At 38.0% G+C, this 16,162-nt stretch overlaps 1 protein-coding gene across 2 annotated transcripts in view; it reads left to right on the top strand.

The window, feature by feature from the left end:
- Positions 1 to 16,162, top strand: part of LOC145693496 (uncharacterized) — a 54,121-nt gene that overhangs the window by 21,074 nt on the left and 16,885 nt on the right. The window contains exons 2-3 of one of the 2 annotated variants that reach the window (XM_081769553.1): positions 3,362 to 3,507; positions 6,856 to 6,936. In XM_081769553.1, the coding sequence (XP_081625679.1) occupies positions 3,362 to 3,507; positions 6,856 to 6,936 (227 nt within the window). Of the gene's footprint in view, positions 1 to 3,361; positions 3,508 to 6,828; positions 6,937 to 16,162 lie in introns of both variants that reach the window. The other variant, XM_081769552.1, reaches the window with a different exon arrangement.

Here is a 16,162-nt window from a genome sequence, read left to right as displayed (position 1 = left end):
CGATTGGAGTTCCAGTTAAAACTTTGAAAGCGTTCCTACTTTCTTCCATTCTCGCTACAGTCCTGCCCACCTGAACCTCCAATATTTGATGACCCTAACAATGTTTGGTGAATGGTATAAATTATGCAGTTTCTCATCATGAAGTTTTCGCCATTTCTCATTTCCGTTCCTTTTGGTTCCGAATATTCGTTTCAGGATTTTATTCTCAAATACTTTCAGTCTGCGTTCTTCCCTCAGCGTAAGCCACCATGTTTCACAACCATACAGCACAACAGGCATAATTATCGTTTTATATATTTTAAAGCTCCAAATTCCTCGACACAATTCGCGATGATAAGAGATTTTGAACTGAATAATAACACGAATTCCCTGCAGGAATTCCAAAATAAAAAAATCAAGATGATCAGTTCCAGAAGAAGAAACACTTGTGATTGTTAAAAATATGTTTCATGTGACGTGAAAAACAGTTCAAATGCGAGTTGTCCGTGCATTTAAGACATCTATACATAGCAGGCACGTTTTTATACTTTTCTGTTGGCTATTTTATTTCCTCTTACAATTTTTCCTGCACAGGCGCGACAAACTTTCTGCGATCACATCGCAGATCGCGGCATATTCTGCAATGGGGTCAAGTATCCACTTTATCAAAAGTATTATTCGATATTTTAACGCATCCAAAATTTATCGTATTACGATCCCGAGGAACTTCTATATATTTAGTACATAAATTTCGCCCAAAAATTTTAAAATCTTTTGTTTCGGAGAGGGGATCGAACGCTCTAAATACGCCCCTTTTATCTGGAAACAAACAAATAGACATGAACACAAAAGAGCTTTCATCTTAAATGTCCATGGTGATTTCCCCATTGGGACAGAAATTTTAAAACCCTGTGTTACAAAGAGAAGAAAGCAGGATTCACCCGTAACCCGTTCAAACGGGATTTTCCCTGATAGTTCCCACATGATACTCGTTTCATGCTGTGCTTACATACATTTGAGTCTCACTGTATTATGATTATTATCTTCCATAATCGGAATAACAGAAGAGAAACGGGATTTTACTTACTTACACTTTAAATTAATTCATTTCGGAATTTGATTTAAATCAACGATTTTTATTAAAAAAATCAAGTGATTTAAATCTTGATTAAAATCGTGATTTAAATCAGACTGATTTAAATCAATCCACCCTGACAAGAATCATTGCTGATGGACAGCATTGCTAATTAGATTAGTTACAAATTAAAACATAGCATTTGCCGAAAGGTGTATGAAACTTTGGACGCACTCTCAGGTCTAGGAGGCCATTGCAACATTAACATCTCGAAGGTATTTAAGACAGAAAATTTACTGTAATTGGAGCTGGGTACAATGTGAACTGAAGTGACAGTAGTGCTGTGAAACAGAAGTGTACATTCACAGTAAGCAAATTGTGCTGTGGAACAGACGACGTGGTGAGAATTGACTGCACTTAGTGGTGTGGAACAGAAACGGGAAAAGTGACTACAACTTGTGCTTTGGAAGACGGGAATACGTGTTTGTGGAGCAAGTGTATGTACGTATCAACAGACAGTGGTGTTTAGGACAGAAGTGAAACATGTACACGAATGCAGAATTAGCAGATATGCATTTCACATATGGATTGGTGGATGGAAATGCACTAGAAGCACGGCGTCTGTACCAGGAGAGATACCCCGGACGTCACATTCCAGACAGAAAAACATTTGAATCCCTCCATCGCCGCCTGCGTGAGTATGGAAGTTTTGCGCCCCATGCTGCTGGAAACTGTGGCAGACCAAGAGCTATGACCCCGAGGTAGAAGAGCAGATAGTGGATGCTTTTCGACACAATCCGGAGGACAGCACACGAGGAGTAGGTATGAGACTGCATGTACCTCACGCATAGATATGGCGTGTTTGTCGGCGAGCGAACCTATATCCGTATCACCTTCAGCGAGTGCAGGCTTTGTCGCCAGCCGATCATCAGCTGAGAGTGCGCTTTTGCCAATGGTACCGCGAGCAGTGCGCCGTCAATCCAAACTTCGCATCTGCAATAGTGTTTACAGATGAGGCGCAGTTCACACGTGACGGCATCTTCAATTTCCATAATGCACATGTCTGGTCGCCAGATAATCTTCATGCGATCAGTCAAAGAATACATCAACAACAGTTTGCTCTAAATGTATGGTGTGGTATTGTCGGCGACACTTTCCTAGGTCCATACATACTTCGGAAACAACTATCGAGACTTCTTGGAAACCAACATTCCAGATGTAATGGATACTGTACCCCTGGCTCTGCGTCCAATGTTACATTTTATGCATGACGATGCGCCCGCGCATTTCAGTGTTACAGCCTGGCAGTATCTAAATGCCGTATTCCCTGGCAGATGGATAGGGCGTGGAGGACCAGTTGCTTGGACATTTTCAGCACTTACTGTAAGGTACTACAGTATCGATTTTGTGGCGCTGGTGATGCACACAATTTACTGTTTGTGGTTGTAACTCTTGTTTGATGATGGTTCTTTAAACTTTATGACTATACCTGTGTCGTTTTGCTTTTCTCATTGCCATTTGTATTAGTGTTGCACTTTCCAATACGGACATTAAAAGTGCCAATTATTATGCATTATTTGCGAGTGTTTTTTTCTGATTCTTGTACCATTCAACGCGCAATCGGCTTAATCAATTTCGTTCGAACCTGTGTTGCATATTCTTTCACACACGACACTCTGGTAATACGTCGGGAAACAGTTCCGGACAGACGGTGACGATTTCACATTGTCAGGTGGTGTCAGTGGCTATATAGCTCTGTAACGATGCATCGGGACATATGTTCATATGAACGTTTTTACTTGTCTACCCGTAAGGAATCTGCCCCTGAATTTTTGCCGTGTCTTTTTGAAACACCCTGTATTTCAATCAAAAATTTTCTTGTAGACCTTATCTCTTTAGAACTACATGCAGTGTAGCCAAATCTAAACTACCAGTTAACTCAGTATGATGTGCTTATTCGATAGAAAATACGAAAACTCGATTTAGGGGCCGTTCAAAAATTTTGCGGCTCTTGATCCGAAAACTAATTATTGGCCAAGATCGCAGTCTTTTGATCCTTTTTTTGGTTTTGTAAAATTCTTCATTTGTAAACTCGTTTTTCCCTAAATTTTGTGATGAACAAATTCAATTTAAACTTGTCGTAAATAAGACCTCAAACAACTGTATATTTTTTGTACACAGACGTTTATATTTGTTAGTGTTCTTGGTGAAGTTGTCTGTCTATGTGCCCCTTGAAGAAGCGATACTTCGCGCAAGCATTTGCTCTTCGAGGTTGACGACTAATTTAATGGAAGAAATTACTTTCAGACGAGATAATAAAAAAGCAGCGGGGCCAAACGAAAACTGGAAGAGGAAGAGGGAGAGGTGGACGGGGAGTTAATACTTCTAGAGGACGAGGCCAACAAAATCGTGGTGGAAGGGGTACCTTCCGAAATACAAGAGGAAGATTTCAGGTAAGTATTAATAATGAAATAAAACATATTATATAACAATGAAATTCCTCTGTGTTAATAATTCATAGGCAATATAATAATTTAATTTATGTACATTAATGGTCAAAACCACTGGTCATCCACCTCTCGTACATGAGCTTTTCATTTATAACTGCATCTTTGTTTTCATTACCTCTGAAGAGACAAATATAGGCTTCAATTCGAATTATGGATATAGAGCCCGGTGTGAGAGCTCATGTGTTTGGGATTCCACGTTAAGCTCTATGACTATGTCTCATACGACCTCGCTGTTGAAGGGGCCGCTAAACTAATCGATCAACCAACAACCGAATTATAGATAAGATTATAGAGTTTTTATAAAGAGGTTAGTGATTAGATTCTGTAGAACATGAGTGTACGTGCCAAGAGTACACCACGTGAATACAAACATGTAGCATCAGCAGCAGATGGTGTTTAGAAAGTACACTGAATTTTTTTCAAAATAAACTTAATTTTTATTCTCCTTAATAATTCTTATAGATTAAAGTTGATTGTTTAGATTTTTTGGCTGATTGTTTGGAAATAATCATATAATAATCAAATATTTTGTGACGTGATTTCTTACATGATATATACAGATAGCGATTGGTGCACAGATGCGCCGATTCGAAGCTGTAGAGCGCCCAGCATTTGTCAGAACGATACCAAAAATAACTCAAGAACAAAAGATCTGGTAAAAGAATACAGTGAGTATTTTAAGCCCCAGATTTCACTAATGCAGAGATATGCAATTTAGGATATGTTTCTTTTCATTTTTATAAGACATCATGAGTTCCTTCCTCTGCTTCGAGTCTTAACACTAACGCGTCGCCGCGCTTGCTCCACATTCACTGGTATATTAATTAAAAGAACGGATTAAAACAACCATTAAAAATCTAGTCCTGACATTTGGTTCTCGAGTTGTGACATATTCTTTATAGTTTCAACCAATTTTCGGCAGATTATAACTACACAATAAGGCATTTGTATTTCATTGTTAGTTAAAGTTTCGCGTCTCTTTTTCTGTACCAAGGCTCTTATGAAACGTGGACATACAGTTAAGGTGCAATCCAGACCAGCGTAATGGGTCCAGATTTTAAGGCTTCCACCACCAATCGAACCCGGGACCAGTGCACTAAATGCACGCCTAACATTGATGTGTATGTATATATTGGATTGGGAGACATGATTTATTATTATTATTATTATTATTATTATTATTATTATTATTATTATTATTCAATTTATTGTAAACAAACAAACGACAAGAAATTTATAATGTACTCTCCGTCGTGCTTTGTGACTTCTCATCATTCAGTAGCTTTTCCGATGCCTCGGTGATACAAATCTCTAGGCTCAAGAATTCATCCATTCTAGCCCTCAGTTCCTTGTCATTATTAAACGATACAACGCGTAAAGCAATCGAAAGAAATGAAAACGCGCCAAGCTCAGAGAGCAAGAAGGATGTGGCATTACTTCCTATTTGAGTTCTTGAATCACGACTTTAGTCATATTCGCGATGATGTGAGGACGTAATAAATTATGCCTTCCCAGTCCCACCATACACGTAACATGGTCTTTCGGAAGTAAAAGTTTTGCTTCGCTTGCGGAGACGCTTGTTTTTCAGGAATGAACCATTCTTTTCGACATAAAGCACCATTTTTCATCGCAATTGATAAGACGCTAAACAAAACTCTACTTGTGGCCATGTGTTGAGTGATATCGAGCTAGCAAACCGGCGGCAATTTTAGTGTTGATTTCTGTTTTCACTCAAAGTGGCACGCAGTCACCGAATTTCTAAACCTTTCGCGTTGAGGAAAGGTGGTCCACATATTTTTTATCACAATCCATCTGCTCACTAATTATCTGGTCGTTTGACTGGATTTTCATTATGGTGATCGAGTCGCTCTTCATCGAATTCAGTTGGTTGACCTGTGTGTGATCCGAGCCGTCCTTGAATTCAAAATTCCCATTTTTGAATCGCGAAAACCAATGGCGAGCGGTACTTTGAGGTACATAGTACGAATGTCACTAACAGCTTCGGTGGCCTTAATACCTTAAATAAATGCGAAAAAGAAATGGTGTCCAAAATTCTAAATTTTCTCCACTTGACGTTCCATTTTAATGTTCTGAAGAAACACAAAAATCAATCAAATTAAAAAATCAAAACAACTATTGTAGAACTAACAGTTATCTTCTACACAGTTTTGACAATACGCGCTATTTCCGCGTGCATTTTTAAATTTGATAAACATGCTCATGACTTTTTCCTGACCAAGTATGTATGTTCATGTGAGGAACCATTCCTCGAAGTTTATCGATGTTGCTTCTTAATACCCTGTGTAAGAAAGCTCGAGATGGTAGTGTGTCTCGTTTAACACGATTAAATTTCTTTAAAAATTAGAAACCACTACCAGATACTTCTGTAGAATGATTTCAGCAGGCAATCCTATTGTTATCGACTGCCAGACGCTAGTTTACAGAAAGTAGGCTTTACAAGTTGTTACTTGGCATATTACTTGATACGCGTGTTACTTAACATAGTCATTTAAAAAGGAAACTAATATAAACCGTCCCTCTTTTAGCTGTTTTTAATCACATATAAACATTACATAAATAAAACAACCACAGATGCAAGTGTTAATAATAAAAATAAAAAGTTTTTACGTACTTTGTGTTGTATTTTACACTTTCCCTCTCCCAATATTTCGCTTGCTTTCGGAGGTCTCATTTTGTGAAGATTAAATTAATAAGCCAATCATATGCTGTTTGGTCTCTTTCTCATCAATATTCCATTGGGTATACTTCTAAAAAAAAAACACTGTAAAATTCCTTTAAACTTCGTTAATGAATTCAATTCATTTGCAGTCTTATTAAGAATAAGAATGAATTCCACACTCAAATTTTGTTCATAGTAGCCAATCACTGTGATTTGTTCATTTATGAAAAATTTTGTGCACTTTTTAAACTTAATGAGATAGAGATCCTTGACCTAGATTTAATTCCGGCTTCCTCGTTCTAATGAAATAGGATTCATGATGTGCTTAAAGGTTGCATAATGAGCAAACCATAGTGATTGGCTGCTATGAATCAAAGATTGAATGTGAAATTCGTTCTTTAGATTAGTGTCTGATAGTCGATGGCAACAGGATTGGTTGCCGAAATCATTCCAGGAAAGCTACCATTTGATAAAGACTTCCAGAGCACATAAAGCAAGGTTAGGTGCTAATTCTAAGTAAAATGTGTCAGTTTTTATCTTTGTTAAAGAAAACAAAAAATGTGTACAATCTCTCTCTTGAGTAGGTTTTATACCACTTATGGAAATTTCAGATTCAAAGAAGAGGAGGAGCCAGTCGGCCAACTAACAAGGGACGGAGTCCCTTGTTAAGAAATCGCATAACACATAATCAGGTACGTTTCAAGAAATTCTTAATATTGTATGTTCAGATTATTGTTGTCACTAGTATGTACAGATGGTGATCAGAAAAATGGAAACACCTGTAGTTGACAACACGTCAGATGTATGGGTTGGCAGTGGTGTGGCACCCGCAGCGCCGGACCGCTGTTGGTGGTGTGTTAGGTCGGTCTCCATACTACGTCAGGCGCAGTGGAACAGCAGTGTCCAGTGGCTGCAGCAGACGGAGGTAGTGTAAAATGGGAGACCTCTCAGATTTTCAAAGAGGGTAAATTGTTAGTGCGCGGTTATGTGGAGTGTGTGACGGCAGTGGCTACTGTGTTAGGTGTTTCGCGTGGGACAGTGTCGAAGGTGATGACGGTCTACACAACACACGGGAAAACCAATTGGGGAAGCGGAACAGTGAGCGGTAGAAAATCATGAGTGACAGGTCACGCCGGGTATTAAATCGCATTGTCACGCAGAACCGTCGTGCCACTGCGGAGCAAGTGACGGAGGAACTCAATCAGCACCTCCCCCACCCTGTTTCGACAATCACAGTCCGCCGCGAATTCCATGACATGAACTTACGGGGTCGTGTTACACGGACCAAACCGCTCATCAGGGACCATAACGATTTCGCACGCCGCAAATGGTGCCGCGACCATGCAATTTGGACCGTTGGGGACTGGAAACGTGTAATATGGTCGGATGAGTCATCCTTCACCCTATTCCCAACCACGGGCCGTGTTTATGTGTGGAGAACGCCCAAAGAAGCTTATGATCTGCAGTGTCTCCGCCCAACTGTGAAACATGGCGGCGGCTCGGTGATGCTGTGGGCCGCAATATCATGGTTTTCATTGGGTCCTGTGGTCACACTTAGCGGACGAATCACTACTAACGATTATGTCACAATTTTAGGAGACCACTTGCATCCTATGGTCCGGATGTTGTTCCCGGACAATGGCGTCATTTTCCAGGATGATAATGCACCCATTCACACAGCTGTCGTTGTTGCAACGTGGTTTGAGGAACATCGGGATAAAGTTCAATACCTCCCCTGGCCCGCCCAATCCCCAGATCTCAACATAATTGAACATCTGTGGTTCGTCTTGGAAACACGACTCCGGCGACGATTTCCACCTTCATCCTCTCTCACAGAACTGGCCGATGCTCTGCACGAGGAATGGTGTAAAATTCCACTTGCTACCATTCACGACCTCTATGCCTCCATCCCACGTCGCATCAAGGCTGTTCTGAAGGCGAAAGGTGGCCCGACATCATATTAATCTGATAAGTTGCAATTTCGTTCAGGTGTTTCCATTTTTCTGATCACCATGTATGTTATCCGTAAAACAGGTTATAAATCCCTTTTTTCTTCCTGCCTAACTTAAAAATAATAATAATAAAGTTTTACAAACTTTCATCTCATGATTTCTGCTGAGATTGACGCTAAACTTTGTTTCCATTATTGTAGCACTATGATTCCAAACAGCATCAATTCTGTAACTTGACACTGCACAAGTACGAACAAAACACATCATTTACTGTGTATTGCTTACATTTACCTACGTAATGCATACAAAAAAAAAAAAAAAAAAAAAAAAAAAAAAAAAAAAAAATCAACATATCCAAATTAATTTACGCATTAAAGTTATTAAATGATTAAGAATCTGGCTTATAGCCTCCATATTATTATTATATTAATTTTAGCTCTAGAATATTTTTAAGTTAAGCTTTTTTGTTGGACAATAACATAAATAATGACGTATTAAAGATCAGGTAACACCAAGATCTTAGTCTCGATCAAAATTATCCCAGAATTAAAAGGATATTTGTCGCGGTATAAAGGTAGGTCGCTGATACTTACAGGGTTCCCACTTACCTGGAAAACCTGGAATAATCAGGGAATCCAGCTTAGCACTAAAAAGTCCTGGAAAAGTTAGGGAATTTCACTAAAATGTCTGAAAACCTGCAGAAGTCAGGGAATTTCATAACGTATTGTTTAAATTGCATTTAGCTACAGCAGGCATTTCTTATGTAATGACAAATGTTTGAAAGAGGTTGCAACTCTTGCTACTAGAGCCAGTGGTTTAATATTTCCACTTAAAAAAAAAAAAAAAAAATATATATATATATATATATATATATATATATATATAACGGCATTTCCTGGGTTAATGCATGAATGTGTTTGACTTCTGCATTTCTAATGTTGGAACTCAGTCTTTACATGATTGAAAAAAAAAAAAAAAGTTTTGAAGTTTTTTTCTTGCTACAAAAGTGAAAAAAAATCTCTAATACTTTTATAGTGATGCATGATTCTTGAAACTAGATAATCCAGTGTGCCCTGTTACTATATGAATGTACTTTCTTTTTTTTGCTGTTAGTATCTAAAGATGAGATGATTTAGATGCCCGGGATAGAAAAATAGTGTTAGATCGTTTTTGAAATTGCTTGGAAGCTGATGTAGCTTTAGTAGCAATGCCAAAATTCTTCTATTCCATGGAAGGGAATTTTTCAAAAGAAAACTAATTTTCTCATTGGCAAATTTTTTTTAAACGTACATCATCACTTTTGTTCAGAATTCTGTCTCAGTTCTTATCGGAGTTTTTTTCGAAAGCACTACAACAATGCACTGATTGAGTGTGCTAATTTTTTGGAAGTCTAGTTAGGTTGAAATAATTTAATGATTACATTAATTGCAAAGAGATTCTTCTATATATGTGTGTATTTAATGAATTGAATGTAGCTATTCCTCTTGGAAATAAATGAAATCAGTATATCTTTTGTAGGGCAATATATCTCGTGATAATGGCTGAAAAACAGCTAAAGTGTCTGAAAAACAGAAGCTAGAATTTTTAAATCAATGTCAGAAGTTTCTTGTAGGAACTATATTGAAAATGATCGAAAGAAGTCCTATTAAGTATGGTGTTGTACATGCAGTTTCTTGTTTGAACCCCACAGGTATCCTTCAAGATACTGATAAGGTGGAAAATCGGATGAATACATTACTCACCTACCTACATGATAATAACCACATATCTTCAATGCAAGCAGATGTGGCAAACCAGCAGTACACCCGATTTCTTTCAGATACCATCAGCAGCTCAAGGAATTTTCTCTTGAGAATGATAATCTTTGACAAATGTACGCAAACATATTAACAGACTACAAAGAATATAAGGAATTGTAGTCTGTTGTGAAATTAACACTTACGCTTTCACATGGCAACGCGAATGTTGAAAGTGGATTTTCTGTTAACAGAGACTTACTAGTGGCTCGAAGAATGGTGTATGACTCCAGGGTGGCCACTCACCTGGAAAACCGGGAAAAGTCAGGGAAAATTTTAATTCTGGAAAAGTCAGGGAATTTTAATGAAAAACCGGGAATTTTTACTCGGGGGAAAATTTACGTTCTTCTGTATTCCTAGCCATTTAGCCGGTTTATTTATATACAAAATAGCTTTGGTCGCTGGGGGCGAAGCCTCCCCCCAGATCTCTCCTTCGTTCCAAGTTTCGTTTGTCTAGCTCTGCTGGTTTGGGCTGCGCATACTTTCTTCATATTCTTTTATCATTTAGTGCTGCCCATGAATTGAGCTGGAGCGAAATCGGGACCATTTTGTAATTCACACACTTGTTATTGGGACACGCTGCGCCCCTGCATCCCGTTTTGGTAGTCACGTGATTAATATAAAGGCTGAACGGTAGTTGAGTATTTCTGCCGGAAGAGTTCCGAATGTGTGTCGAATTCCACAAAATGTGTGGAATTTTGGTTAATGCGTGTATTTCTATGTGGAATCAAAAACTGTGTGGATTCCACATGCATTTGTACTCAGTGGCGGCAGTACTTTTTGCGACACACGATTAATTGGCTATGCTTTTTACAGATATTTGACCTTTTGACCACCAATTTGAAGTAATGGCATTCCCCTCCCCCTAGTTTTTACACCCAATTCCGCTACTGCATGTACTACTGTTCTAAAAAAAAAAAAAAAAAAAAAAAAAAAAATCAGCTACAAACAAAATTTTCTGATTTCTTAAAAGCACATTTTATTAGTGCTCATTTACTTCAGTTCCGTTGTTTTGTTACACAATATTTCCTATCTATGTCGACCTGTTCCCCGGTTGCATAACTATCGCACGCCACTGCTGGTACGACAAAACCTTTAGGACCCGGGCCTACCTAAAGTTGTTAATGCCGGCTTTCTAGACCGAAGTCCGCTACTTCTTAATACAGGTAGCTCCATAATTGTCCTCTCCATACTCTCTGGGCCAACACCAAAACTTTTGAGTGTCCACAGGAAATCGAACCCGGGACTACGTGCCGATAACAACTTTTTGTCAGCAAAAGAATGCAGTGGAATGTAGTGGTCAGAATCCAGGTCCTTCTTGTCCCGCTGAAGAACTGGTTGTAAGTAAAAAGATGCTGGTGGCTTCTGAAGAATCTATTAAAAATAAACATGCTAATGTTATGAAGTCTTTTCTAGTGTCTGAGTCAGTAACTAAAGCTGAAGTTCTGTGGTGTTTGCAGGCAGTAATGGAACACTTGTCATTCCGATCTGCTTCCCGACTGGCAACAAATGTCAAGCTCATGTTCCCTGATAGCGAAATTTGTAGTAAGATGCAATTACAACGTACCAAGTTAGCTTATACTATCGTTCATGGTCTTGGACGACTTTTTAAAGGTGATCTCAAAGAAATAGAAGCTTGCAAGCATTATGTTATTGGGTTTGATGAAAGCCTTAACAAAGTCTCGCAAAAGCAGCAAATGGACCTTACGATTCGGTTTTGGGACAATGAAAAAAAACAAGTGTCAGCAAGATATTTAAATTCAGTGTTCCTCGGACATTCAACGTGAGCAGACATTCAAGTTAATTTCAAGAATGGTATCTTAGGTTTGGACCTCAAGAAAATTGTTCAAGTTTCGATGGATGGCCCACATGTTAACTTCAAATTTTTAAGTGACCTGCAGAAAGATCTTGTAAGTTCACCTTCAGATCCAATTCTTCTTGATATTGGAAGTTATGGGCTGCATACTATGAATTGTGCTTTTCAAGCTGCCATGCAAGCAACAAGTTGGAAATTAGAAGAATTCCTAAGGGCGTCTTATAATTTATTCAAAGACGTTCCAGCTCGTCGTGCAGATTACATAAGATGCACAGGGTCTTCTGTGTTTCCCAAAAATTTTTGCAGCATTAGATGGACAGAAAATTCAGACGTTGCTTCCCGGGCGATGGAAATATTACCGAACGTAAAGAAATACGTACAGTGGGCTGTTGATGAGAAGAAAGTACCACAGTGCAAAAGCTTTGATACTGTAAGACATTTCACAAATGATAACCTGCTTGGTGCAAAACTTGGCTTTTTCACAACATTAGCAAAAACTGTTGAACCTTTCCTGCGTGAATTTCAGGGAGAAGCTCCATTAGCTCCTTTCCTTTACAACTCGCTCCAGGCCATAGTATTGTCTGTTGCAGGTCGTTTTGTGAAAGATAGTGTTTTGGAAGGCCGGCCATTGGTTAAGATTGATTTCAATAATAGCGAAAACTTAAAGCCAGCCAAGTTTGTAAACATTGGGTACACATCAAAGGATGCTATACGAAAAGCCAATACCGTATCGGATAGACAGACTCTTGAATTTCGACAAGACTGTCGCGCAGGATGTCAGAAATTCATACTGAAAATAATGGACAGGTCATCTCTAAAATTCAACCTGACAAGAGCAATTTCTTTCCTGGATCCAAGTGTGTTTGTTATGGATGACACTGTAGCTGCAAAGAGATTGTCCGACTGCCTAGAAATTGTAGAATTCAAGAATTGGATTTCAGGAACATTAGCTGATGAAATCCAAGGTGAATTCAAAGTTTTTGCTAAAAATCCTCTTGTATTGGAAGCAATGAGGACTTATAACAGGGAAGGTAAGAGATTAGATTACCATTAGATGGAGATGCTGCATTTAGGCGCATGCTCAATACATATGACTGATTTTGTGAAATTTCTCCTCATTTTATCTCATGGAAATGCTAGTGTGGAGAGGGGATTTTCAATCAACAAAGAATGTTTAATTGAAAATCAAAGCGAGTTGAGTCTAATTGCACTCAGGCAGGTACATGATAAAATTTCAGCTGTGGGTAGTATTGATAAGTTTCCAATTACAAAGAGGGTTGTCCATGCTGCCCGCAATGCTCATGGAGTATATGTTGAGTCTCTGAGGAATCAAGAAGAGGAAGAGAAGAAACAGAAGAAGAGAAATGCCATTAAGGATAAAGTTATTGAACTCGAGGCGAAGAAAATGAAGTTGGTGAATGATGTGAAGGAGAAACTGTCTTCAATTGATGATGAGATTATTAGTTTGAGGTCTTAAAACACTTAAGTGGATGTGGTCTTAACTTCAGTTTGATTTTAGTGAACTGCAAGTCTGTGATTTGAGGTTTTAAAACATTTCAGTAAAGTAGTGTCGACTAAAAGCAAGGAATTCGTGTTACTATTCGGTTCAAAATCCCTTGTCGTCGCGAATTCTGTCGAGGAATTTGAAACTTAAAATATACAAAACGATAATCATGCCTGTAGTTCTGTATGGCTGCGAAACGTGGTCACTTACTCTGAGGGAAGAACATAGACTGAAAGTATTTGAGAACAAGATCCTGAGACGAATATTCGGACCCAAGAGGAACGGGAATGGGGAATGGCGGAAACTTCATAACGAGGAACTACATAATTTATATGGTTTACCCAACATTGTTAGGGTCGTCAAGTCTAGGAGGCTTAGATGGGCGGGTCATGTAGCTAGAATGGAAGAAAGTAGAGACGCTTTCAAAGTCTTGATTGGAAGACCAATCGGAAAACGACCATTAGGAAGACCTAGGCGCAGATGGGAGGACAATATTAAGATGGATCTTGCAGAGATTGGAATACAGAGTAGAAACTGGATGCAGTTAGCTAAGGATAGAAGTCAGTGGAGAGCTTTTGTGAACGCGGCATTGAACCTCCGGGTTCCATAGGCCATAGAGTTAGTTAGTTAGTTAGTTAGTGTTCGTTCCAGTAATTTGTGTTTTAGTAGTGGACTGTAAGTGTGTGTACTTTTGTAACTAGTATTAAGCTTAAGGTTGGAAAGCGATAGGGATAGACATTACTCTTCTCGTTCTGTGCAGCAGTTAGTTAAAGTGGAGTGGAAACACACAGGAGAATTGAAAATTAGGCAAGTAAGTGATTAAAATTAGATTATTTATCTTCGCTAGTGTTTTTTGTGATTCTTTTTTTAATAATGATCTTCTAGTCCACATTGCATTTCACTTGTAGCTTCTGTTTAAGCTTTGAAAAACAATGATATACCAATTTTAGATCTCTCTAGAAATTTCTGGAAAACCGGGAAAATTTCTGGAAAAGTCAGGGAATTTGGAAATTCCAAATGAGTGGCCACCCTGGACTCAGTTTATGTAGAGGGTGGTCCATTAAAAGTGAACGTGACCAACAAGATGCTTCAATATGTACGTTGCTCCCACTCAATATATACAGATGCATTACAGAAAAAGAAAAGTGAACAATCAGATGAACATAGAAAGAGACAGCAGAAGAGGCACATTCAGTCTCAAATAAGAGAACTTGAAGCTAAGAAGTCCAAGGTTATTACAACTTTATTTCGCAAGGAAGCAGATATTGATAAATTACCAGACTTGCGAAAACTTTTGTAATTATGTATCATCAGTGTAGAAAGCTCTCTTGACAAAAAGAAAATATATATCTGTAGTAAGTCGCACAAATAGTCAAACTGATGATAAAATGTTTTAACTTCTGAATCCGTCCATTAACAACTTTAACGATTCTAAATGTTTACTATAATTACTTCTGTGAAAAGAAAAAATAATAGAAGCAATAAATAAAAATAGACAGCCATACCACACCCAGGGTGAAAAGTGAAGTCAGGCTCAGATTGAAAATATTGAGCACTTTCATAATTCATTGGCAACATTATTGACCAGAAAAGTACATGAATAGCGTACAGGTTATTTTCATATTTTTTTAAGTTACCAGATTTCACTTTTTGCCTTATCCGGCTATTTGGTAGGAAACGTTTCATAATTTAAAACAATGTTTTGTTTCTTTTCCTTCATATGCAAATTCTATTGTTCTATGCACCGGTACAAATATGTGCTACAAAATGATTTACCTGGAAAACTTGGAAAAGTCAGGGAATTTGATCTTGGAAAATGAGTGGGAACCCTGTACTTATATACTAGCTGAAATGCCCGTTTTCCGCATGGGGGAGTAGGATTATGGAAAGTATTTGAACCCCTTATCCCATAAGATATGAATAGGGATGAATTTGCACTCAAATTACATCTAGAGTTGTCACTGTTCATTTTAGCAGTCCTGAAAATTACAGATTGAACAACGCTAATATCTGTTTTATATATATATATATATATATATATATATATATATATATATATATATATATATATATATATATATATATATATATATATAAAATATTGTTTTTACATATCACTCCCATGCCAATGGGACTGTACTTCGGCTTCAGTGGCATCGGGAATGTGAATATTCTTCTCAACGACCTTGAAGGCTATGGATTGGATACTAGTGTCGGTCGTTTTTTTAAATACTGTCAACCTTCTTCCGTTACCGAAAACGTGCTAAAAACTAAAGTTAGGCCAGGATTCCCTCATATATCAAAAATTAAAATCTGTTCAGCAGTCTAGGAGAGATTATCCTTCAAACATTGTTACATTTATTTTCAGATATATTCTATAGGTTCAGTCAGTAAATATATTTTTTGTTATCTAGAAAATCAGGAGTGCGTTCTCAAGTAGGATGTTTCAGCTCATCAATGAGGCAACTTTCAGCATTATTATACTTGAATATCTTGTATGGCGCTCCGCTGATAAGCTTGAGACGTTACAAGTAAAGTAAGGACGTATTTTAGTACTATGAGAAGAGTGTCTGGCTTAATAATAAACTTTATTGCCTGTATATTTACTCTGTGTGAAAACTTTCAGGAACCCTTCCGTTCCTGTCGTCTATCACAATGTACGGGAAAAACTAAATGCGCAGATTTTATAACATTATCATACGAAACCAGAGTATAATTACTGGTTCAGAAAGTATTCAACTAATTTGTCAAGAACTGGAAGACATAAATTTACATTACTATAATTTCGTGCTCAATGAAGGAAACATAAGAGTTCCTTAAAACTTTTTACAGGATAAATAATCAAACATA

Source organism: Thermobia domestica, chromosome 8, assembly GCF_964235325.1.
Source record: "Thermobia domestica chromosome 8, izTheDome1.hap1.1, whole genome shotgun sequence".
NCBI classification, from domain to species: domain Eukaryota; kingdom Metazoa; phylum Arthropoda; class Insecta; order Zygentoma; family Lepismatidae; genus Thermobia; species Thermobia domestica.
Note: the sequence above shows the minus strand (reverse complement) of the source record. Positions and strands in the feature narration are given on the sequence as shown.